At 37.1% G+C, this 10,286-nt stretch overlaps 1 protein-coding gene across 2 annotated transcripts in view; it reads left to right on the forward strand.

The window, feature by feature from the left end:
- SEC63 (SEC63 homolog, protein translocation regulator) overlaps nt 1-10,064 on the forward strand; it is a 65,140-nt gene extending 55,076 nt beyond the window's left edge. Inside the window, exons 15-21 of one of the 2 annotated variants that reach the window (XM_074819396.1) lie at nt 303-362; nt 588-746; nt 1,483-1,641; nt 2,600-2,701; nt 7,362-7,460; nt 8,312-8,416; nt 8,929-10,064. In XM_074819396.1, coding sequence (XP_074675497.1) covers nt 303-362; nt 588-746; nt 1,483-1,641; nt 2,600-2,701; nt 7,362-7,460; nt 8,312-8,416; nt 8,929-9,072 — 828 coding nt within the window. In that variant the 3' untranslated portion in view covers nt 9,073-10,064. Of the gene's footprint in view, nt 1-302; nt 363-587; nt 747-1,482; nt 1,642-2,599; nt 2,702-7,361; nt 7,461-7,567; nt 8,272-8,311; nt 8,417-8,928 lie in introns of those variants that run through there. The other variant, XM_074819397.1, reaches the window with a different exon arrangement.
- Nucleotides 10,065-10,286: the final 222 nt, after the last annotated feature.

Here is a 10,286-nt window from a genome sequence, read left to right on the forward strand (position 1 = left end):
TTGTGGTACAGGATTTCTATGCTTTATAAAAGAAGTGGATTCTTTGGAACAAGATGACATGTTGTTACTAAATTTCTTTATAATGCTAGTGATGGAAAAATACTAGACCAAATGTTTGAAATTGTGTTTAATTTTGATCTGTTAATCCCCTGTCACGTTTGTCACTGATAAAAGAATTTGCCATAATGAGTAAAACCTTCAGACCTGATTAAGGTGATTTAGTTTAAGTTCAAATATAAAATAATGATTTGCTCTTTCGGTACAGAGAGGCGTTAATAGTTTTCATATCTTTCTCTAACCAGGAAGTGTTTGAAAAGGAACAGTCTATATGTGCAGCAGAAGAGCAACCAACAGAAGATGGGGTAAGTGAAGAATGACTGTTCCTCTTGTTAGCTAAAGAGAACTTTCTTTCAGATCTTGAGTTGCTAATTGTGTGCTTCTCAAGCATTTTTTTTCAGAAATGCCTACTGAAGTGTCTTTTGAGCTATGCTTTCTAACTTTGGGTCTCTGCTGAAAACACTTAAAGTACAGTGAATGCCTGAAATTTAATGAACAGAATAAATATTTTAAATACTGCTCTCTTACAGCAAGGAGATGTCAACAAAGTTAAGAGCAAAGGATGGCAGCAAAAGAATAAAGGAACCAAGAAAGCTTCAAAATCAAAGAAAAAGAAGCCACTGAAAAAAAAACCTGTGCCACCTTCATTGCAGCCACCAAAACAGCAGAAGCAAAAACAAGCTAATGGGGTAGCTCATAGATTCATTGATATTTTAGTATTTTGTTCAGTTTATCACTCCTAATCTGATGGGTTTTTTGTATCTGTCTGTTGCATTCATTCTATGCTTTTGTAAAACGTATCTCCTGAAACAGGGTTTTTTCTTTACATTTAAAAATTACTGGTAAAATAATCAGGGAACCACCATAGTAATGTTTCCACAGTGGCCTGCTGAAAGTTGTGCCCAAACTGCTTTAGAAGTCTGGCTTCATAGTCCCTTCTTATTAGTTCTTGTTATGTTGCCTTCTGGGAGGTGAATTGTTCTGTACCTTCTACTTTTCCTTTAAAGGAAAAAAAACTGAAATGAGTCTTTCTTCTGGTAAATTAAGTAGCTTTACTACCTTTATGCTCCCACTGCATGGTGTTTTCTCCACCTCATGGGCTATGTTGTAGGTACTTTTTTATATTTCCTCTAATTTTCTTATGACTTTTTGAAATGTGACCCCAGAATCAAATACTGTTTTCTCCTATTGATGTTATGGGTGTCATATGGAGAAGGAAAATTGCTTCCTTGCTCCTCTTAGCACATGAGGTGAAAAGGATTCATCTTCACTGTAGGTATACTGTGTGACACAAGAAGAGTGTAGATCAAAATAGGAAATAAGGGCTATGACCTTAAGGCAGGTGCTGTGGATGCTGCATACTAGAATAATGCAGACAAACTAAGTTAGAAGTTTTTGGGTGTGTTTTTTTTTCTTTCCCATTAGGAAGTAGTTGCGAAGGAAGAAGAGGAGGACATCTCTGATAAAGGAAGTGAATCTGAAGAAGAAGAAACAAACAGGGACTCTCAGAGTGAAAAAGATGATGGAAGTGACAGAGACTCTGACAGAGAACAAGATGAGAAGCAAAACAAAGATGATGAAGCTGTAAGCCTTACTCTTTCTTGAAGGGTAACGTTGCCTCTGGGGTTGAGAGAAAATGCATTTTAATCTTCTAGCATCCCCTCAGGCTAGGCAACACTAGGATGAAGGAGTAATATCAGTTCTCCAGGGGTTTTCAGTCCTAGTTCCAGCATAAGATCTTTGTCACTGCAAGTCTGTTTCAGAGAGAGCAGTGAAGGATCTTTGCAGCATAGACAGAAAACTCAAAAATGACATGAGAAAAACAGCTTAACTTCAGGGAAAGATTGTAATGTTTCTTTCAGCTGAATTTGATTACTAGCTGCTGCAGATTTTGTGAGACAAAGTCTCTCCTTTGAACTTTGTTCTTTACATGCAGCAGCTGTTGCATACTGCATAATGCATACTATAAGCATGCAGTAGTTGAATGAACTTGTACACATGCTTACTAAACTCTAGTAACTTAATAATTAAGTTAGTTGCTTGAAACTGTAATTGTAATTGAGAACGAGGCCTTGTGGTGGTAGATTTCTGCACCACAGGTCTTATAGTGGAAGACTTGAGAGTGTCAGCTGGAAGTCCTTTACAGGGTGAGAATAAGCTTCTGATGGGAAATGAATCATCAAGCTTGTAATCAGGACTCTTACAGCTCAGTTAGTGAGTGTTTATAGGCAGTGCTGTAGAAGGGAATTTTGAAGAATGTGTGCAAGCCCCACAGATCTGTGTTGGGTTTTTTGTGTTTTTTTTAATATTTACATGAATGGTCTCTTTAGTTTTACTGTTGCTTGATTTTTTTTTTTTTTTTTTTGCTTTTAATCATATTGTATAACTTAATCTCTACTGCCTTTCCCTTCTATAATGTGTAGTGTAGCACAAGAACTTGTCATATGTATCATTTCCATGGGCTAAAACAGCACTTTTTTTTAATTGCAAGAGATGGCTAATGTACAGTAACTCTTTACCTCTTTAAACTTCTCTTTGGCAGGAGTGGCAAGAATTACAGCAAAGTATACAGAGAAAGGAACGAGCCCTTCTTGAAACGAAGTCAAAGATAACACATCCTGTTTACAGTCTTTTTTTTCCTGAGGTCAGTAATAGAAAACATTACAGTTGTGAAACATGAGAATTAATATAATTCAAATTAATTGCTTATTTGTATTTTTACTGGGTTTATAAAAAAGTCTAATACATTAAAAAATTGTTAATGTTCATTTAAAAAAGTCTTAATTTATAAAATCCTCTTAAAGTCCTTCAGATACTTTCCTAAAAACTTTTAATGTATTATTCTGACTTGGAAACTGTATAGAATTTAAGGTTCCTTTTTGATGGCAATAATGCTGAAGTTTTTTTCTGCTGATCTGCTACATATAGATTCCGAATGAAACCTTTCAGATATATAGGGATCTAATTTATAGTCCTTTTCTTGTTGTTTTTTTTTTTTTGCTACCGAATGTGAAAGCACATCAGTGGCTCTAAATTAGACTTAAGGGTAGAATATTACTTGCTTTTTATCTAACTGCAAGTGCCTGTGAGCAGGGGAGGTCCTGATCCCTCTTGTGTTAACAGTAATGACAGGAGAGTTTGGGGGTCATTTGGATCAGCTGATTGTTTTGGCTTGCTGCTTGACTTCAAGTCTAAATGCAACAGTGTAGTGGCAACACAGTGTGCAGCTGTGGAAGATGGAGAGGGTTGGCAAAGTTGTCTTTCTACCACAGTGTAGTCTGGAAGTGGCGGAAGCCAATTGTGGAACAGTTTTTCCTATAGAGCTCAAAAATAGAAGACCAGCTGTGGATGGGTATCAGAGAAAGGGATGTATTTGAATGGTGGCTCGGTATAGTAGATAGGCTGAGGTGTCTCTACAGCAGCCTTTGGTGTTGAAAGTATGTTCCAGTATATCAGTTGTTACACAAACAGCTAACCACTCAACAGGTGTCTGAAAACCTGTTACAGCAGTGAAACCTTGAAAAAGATGGGATTTCTCAAAGTGTGTGTGTTGTGTTCTGAGCAAGTAAGTTGGGTCTGTGGGAGGCAACCACATTGGAACCAGGAGGAAGGAATATTTGGCCACGCTTTCTTCCCAGGCCAGTGGTTCAGAGGGTTTCCTTTGCTTCCCTGCTGTCTGATGAGGGAACTAATCAAGGATCTCTTCTCTCTTGTCGTGCTATCTCCAATAACAGGGAGGTGGGATGCAAGGCTTATGCTTCCTCTTGTGGTTTAAAGGAGACAACTGAGACAAGGAACAACAGGAAAACATGAGAAAAAAGGAAGACACTGTATATTTGCTATCTCTTTTCAGTTCCCAAGGCTCTTTATGTCTATGCCCTGTTATGTCTATGCCTTTAGAGTGTGTGCAAAATATACTCTGTTGTTCCCGTGCTTGTCATCATACTGTTCCTGCTGTTTTTACCTAATTCTGCCATCATTAGAAAGCAAAGTGTGGGAAGCAAGACCTGTTGCTAAGGACCCAGACAAGATACACAAGTAAACCAAAGAAATTGTTTTCCTGAAGGCCTGAGCTGAGAATTTTGTGGCCTCATGACATCTAGTTTTGCAATGGCTGATCTTGTTGTGTTTTCCTGACACTGTTAGGTACCCTCCCATCTCTCATTACAGCTTCCAGCAGTACACCAGTGTAATAGAAAAAGGTGTACTGGCATTCTGCTCTTCCAGCTGCCTTAGATCATGTCAAATATGCAGCAGAGTCTTAATACCTTCTTGCTGCAAAGGCAGCTGGCTTTGGTCATCAGTCTAAGCTCAAACAGTGAGTATGTGCTATGCCCAGTGCCACAGGGGCGCTAACTATTTGTTCTTTTTTTACTGTGCTGAAGGTTCCTTCAGAGACTTTGCTTATACTTAGTCTGTACAGAGCTGCTTAAGCTGCTGATGGGTTTTTATGATAAAACCTAAATACAGTACTGTGCTAAAAAGAAATAATCTAGGGCTGAGCTGAATGCTTGAACTTGAAAAGATACACATGTATTCTGTCATGGTACTGCAGTTGTAAATTTTCCAACCTCTCTTCACTGATTTCCTGAAAGTTGAATGCAGCTGTACTTGGTGCTGTAGCTGCAGTTGTAAATCAACTCTATCTGAACAGGCTCCAACTTCTGAAGAACAAAATCCATCGTACTCTCTGGGTGGTGTTTTCATCTGTGATTTAGGTGTATTGTGGTCATGGCCAGTGCAGAGATGCAGAGTTAAGGATAAAATGCTGTAGTTGTGTTAATCTCTGTATTTCCAGAATTTATGGATGTTTGAGTGTAGCTGAGACTAATATACTTGTTCTCAGTAGGTAGCCTTAACACTGTCTCATCTAAGTTTTTGGGCAGTTGATTACTCTGCCAGAGATGCATCTTTAATCTATGCAGGTTCCTAAATAATTATCTTCTGCTCCTGCATCCATGGATCCAGAAACTGCACAGATTGTAGTTTTGACATTTTTAGGTAGAAACTGGCCCTGGTGTTCCAATTTCATGAACATACTGGTTCCCTGGCATGCCAAAGCTTGCACCCATCTGTTAAAGGGCATTTTGCCCGCTTGCCTGTTAGCTTGCCAGATTCTCACAGGCATAAACTTTAAATTCCACCCAATAAGAGAGGGGAAAATGACACTCCTGCACAGTTGTCCTTTCTATAAAAAAAAAGCAGTGGCACTTCGGGGTCAGGAGCTTTACTTCCAAAGAGTTTACTTTTATAGATTCCTTTGAGCATTAGATCAATGAATGTTATTTGTTCTGGTATTTCTTTCTCCGCTCGGCTGTTATTTTTACCAGTTTTTGTGAAAATCCACTTGATAGTTTTGATCTTTGGTCTAAAAAAAAAAAAATTCCTTGCCATTGAGAGTGATGGAAACATACACAATGTAGAGTAAGTCAGCACAGTATTTTGCTAACATCAAAAATAACATATTGATACAAACACAGATCCTTTTTTCTGTGGTCAGAGTCCTTATAGGCCCAAAATGGCAAGTAGCCATTTCTGTAAAGAATCTAGCTTCTGTAGTTCTTGTTCATCTGTAGTATTTATACTGTTTATCCTTCTATTCCTAGAGGCTCCTTGGCTAGGAAATAAACACTTAGACTACATAAGATTCTTCTTTGCTACAGCTGTCAAGCAGATTGACAATATATTTATTGTTGAAACTTGCAGATAAAATAACTTATGCCTTGTAATCACATGGGATGGTTTTTCATAAAGAAAGTCACTTGGAATAGTTTTAGAAAGGACGTCTTATAGTTCTACAAAGTCTGGTCTTAAATAGTGTATTAAATAGGTTTTTGTCGTGTTCTCAGTGCCTGGTGTTCTAAATACATGAAGGAATACTGTTGCTTTACTGTGATGCAGTTGCTTTTACTTTTATACACTGTAAAATGGCCATTAGCATATTGAGTTAATTTTACACTCCTCTGCTCTGGGACTCAACAGTGCTAATCAGGGTGTTTGGTTGCTGGTGTGAGTGTCTTGTTGTAAATCTGTAGTTTGCTAGTTGAATATTTTAGTGAGATGGTGATAATTATTACTAGCATAACAATTAGGCATTTCAAAAGAGAAAAGGGGTTAATTTAGCTTCTGTAATTTTTCAACCTGCATTATTTAAATTTCAGATTGCCAAACATTGCTTCTGAAATGTTTTAAAAATAATAAAAAACCACAAACCACGCACCAAAACTCCTGAACTTCTGACTCTTTCAGTAGAGACAGAAAATCTTCAAATTCTGCATATTAACAGCATTTGCTTTCCACCTGTGGAATTTGGAAGGGGCTCTGTGGTGGTGCTAAAGTCCACTGTATCTTTTCATTCAGTCCTCCTAATGCTGTTAAAAAATGAAACCAAACAAAAGAACCACTTTCATATGGCACTGAAGCAACTACCTGGTTGTTGGTGGAAATACATAAAAATTGGCCTCCTGGTTTGGAGCTTGACTTGTAGCTGTCATAAGATGCACCACAGTCTTAAAAATCTGACTCCAATTGAGGGTTAAACTGTGTTTTTTGTGCAGTGTTGCTGTCTTTTATGAAGCACTGCACTCCTTTAATTTCATTTAGTTTGGGAGCTCTGCTTTAGTGCCTGCAGTGGCAAGACCTTTGAGACCTGTAGTTATTTTGAAAGCTGTGTGTGGTAGCAGCAGTTGTTGGGTGTCCTTTACAAATATCAATATTGCCTGCAGTTCATACTTCCTTGTAGTGAAATCTTGGTATGTCCAAATTCCAACTTTCAGCACATTCCCACTTTTTGGAGTGGGAGAAAAGTAGTGGGGCAAAGGATACTTTCTTAAAAAAGATTGTTTACTGGGGCAAGTACTTTATCAGTCTTTTGGCATGCCTTGCTTTATATGCTGACCTTTTTATCCAGGCTGGATTTCTGTTGAAGGACCTAAGGTAGTACTATATTGCATGAAGTTGCTTGTTAATCATCAGTGGACACAATTCTTCAGAATGATTCCATGTCTCACATGGTAGCTTAGGCTGAATATATGGAATGAAGGCTTTGGAGACCAGCAGTTACTTATGAGAACCTGTTTACTTACAGTGTGCAGTATATACTATATATTTTATTCATACACATCCAAGAGTTTAAAAAAACCCCCCAAAAACCCCCACCAAACGTAAACCACCTCCTTTCTTTCTGTATTATAAGGACCAGCAAACCATAATTACTTGTTATAAAGTGTAGGGGCATCATTTTATACGACTTCGATAATCCTGCGGTGATGATGTTGGTTTTTTTGTTGTTTGTTTTATGAAAGGAAAAACAAGAATGGTGGTGGCTATATATTGCAGATCGGAAGGAGCAGATGCTAATATGTATGCCATATCACGTTTGTACACTAAAAGATAAAGAAGAGGTAAAGTATTTGAAGAATTTTCTTTTGGGATATTACAAAAATGTACTGAAGTGTCTTCTGGTATGCAAATAAATTTAATTTTAATTTTTTCATACTTATCTCTTAAGATGGAAGACAAATTTTACTCTCCTGATAAAAGTAGAGAAGAGCCTTTTAACTGTGAAAATGGATAATGGAGAAAGAAAAGATAATTTATGAAGACTTTCAAGTTTCTTTGCAGAATTTTTTTTTTTTCCTGATATCAAAAGCTGATGAAAACCAGTATTCATACACAATGATCATTCTTAAAGCAAGTTATTCAAATGTGTGAGAAGTACTAAGTGTTCTTTTCCTGTAAAGCAGAGGCTATGACAAATTAATTAGCCTCGGTTCATATGAACCTTTCTCAGACTGTAACCTTTGGATGTGTTCTTTACTTTTCTGAAAAATGGAGATTTGATGTATTTTGTTCTTTCAAACTAGATTTTATGTTCAATTTCAAATAGCTGTAGCGTGAAGCTAATAGTTTCAGCAGACTAAGTATTTAAACCTGTTTGGGGTTTGAGATTTAGGGAGCATACAACGCTGAAATTGTGTACTTAAGGTAGAATTACTTGGTCCAATTCAGAAAAAAAATGCGACTCGATTATTCAGCTTTCTTAGAAGGTATTGTGCTTGGGTATTCTGTCTCTTTTCTGCGGGTATTTTATTATGTAGAGATTTTCAAAGAAGTGTCACTTGTAAGAAACAAACTTTTTAAGAAAAAATGTTATTCTGTAGTAGTATTTATTGCTTATTAGAGTACTCGGGTACTTGTTCTAATGTGCCACTTGAAAGCACTAAGAACTTATGGCATGGATTCTGTTTTGTAGGTAGAGCTGAAGTTCCCAGCACCAGGCAAGCCTGGAAACTATCAGTACACAGTTTATTTAAGATCGGATTCATATATGGGATTGGACCAGATTAAACCATTGAAGGTGATGATTAATTTTCTTACATATTTGTATTATATTGAAAGCTATTTCATAGGGCTATCAAACCCCCCAGAGTCCTGTTATCTTTAATAATTCAAGCTGTCCTAATTTTCAAACAGTGGCAAGGAGGGATTTACAAGCGGTTTCTGCCTGATGCCAGTAGTGGCAATTTTATGATGAATTAAATGAGACTAAAGTTTGTGATGCTTTCCAGTGCCTGCATATTTTAATACACGTTTTCTCACATTTATTCAGTTTCTGCAGTATGGTTGTCTCTGACTTTACACCGTGTCATTTCCCTACCCTTAGTCCAGTTAATGAGAAAAATCTGATGTGCCTTATTTCTGGAAGCAGTTGTTGGTTTTGTTTTGTTTTGTGGGTTGGTTTTTTTTTTGGGGGGGGGGGTGGGGTGTGGTGTGGGGGGGGTGGTGGTGGAGGGGGAGGTGTTAAACCAATTAGTGTGTACTGCTTGTAATCCTTTTTCCCTTGTCTTTTCTTTCTTTATCAAATTACAGCTGGAAGTTCATGAAGCAAAACCAGTGCCAGAAAATCATCCACAGTGGGATACAGCAATAGAAGGTGATGAGGACCAGGAAGACAGCGAGGGCTTTGAAGACAGTTTTGAGGAGGAGGAAGAAGAAGAGGAAGATGATGATTAAACAATACTATGATTGACTACAATATCTGCACACACTGCAAACTCTTGGTCTGACTGTGGAACTGTACAATAACCAAGAAAAACAATACAGAAGCTTTGAGAAGGCTGAGTTTAATTTTTCTTTACCAATTAAGAGTGCATTATGTAACTTCTCAGTGGAGGTGAAACAAATCTGTTGCCATTGATACACCTTGGAATATGCTTATGGCTCATTATAGCCTTCAAGTGCAGGATGGTGCATTTGTTTCAATTGAAAATAAAAGCTTTTTTATTATAAATGTCCAAAAGTGTGGGCTATGTATTGTCTGATCAGTTTAGGGTCAAATTTAAATAAGAGGTACTATTAGTTAGGAGCAAACTTTAAATCAGTTTTTCTGCATTAGGAATTTATTTTAGAAAACATTTTGGTATATTTGACATTACAAATCTGTTGATTGAAACAACATCTGCTCAAATTTCAAACTTGATTGGTTCTGTGGTACTCATTAAATATTTTGCTGTGATACTGCTCACATCATTCATAGCTTTAAAAGTCTGTTTTACTTAACTTGATCATTATAAATTGGCATCATACCCATTACCACATTCCATATATTCTGGAGGGCTGCTTTTCTAGGATTGTTGCCTTTTTATGCCCAAGATTATAATGGAAATCATAAACTTTCTTGACCCTGCCATAGGATACTTATTAATGGCTTAAAACATTTTTAAGCCTTTAATTTCATCAGATCAGCAGAAGATCTGAGTCTTTTGATAAACAAAATGTCTGAAAGCAATTTTGGGACCACGTGTTACGGAAGTTGGTGGCTTTTGTGTAATACCTTTATAAAAGGTACATGCTGAAAGCTGAAGCATATTCTTAACTCTGAACCTACCTGACACTGTTGGAAACATTTTAAGGGTAAAATACAACATGCAAAGAAGGCATGTTTTGTATCAATTTTGGATTCCCATCAATAAACTGGACAATTTGATGGCTGTTTGCATTTGTAATAGTGTGTATCTCTTTGTCTGATTTTTTTATTTTACCTCAGTCTCCTGCAGAGCTGTAAACAAGCCAGTGATTCTATCCCAACTCCTGTTTTAAAAAAACCAAAGAAGTCATAATTAGAGAATAAATTCAGGGAGGAAAGAATCAGGGCTGTTAGTGTGTTGTATGACTTGACAAAAGCCACAGATAGATTCTTCTTTTTCTTCCTCTCAACAGAACAAATG

The sequence above is a fragment of the Strix aluco genome, chromosome 3 (assembly GCF_031877795.1).
Source record: "Strix aluco isolate bStrAlu1 chromosome 3, bStrAlu1.hap1, whole genome shotgun sequence".
In the NCBI taxonomy this organism is placed as follows: Eukaryota; Metazoa; Chordata; class Aves; order Strigiformes; family Strigidae; genus Strix; species Strix aluco.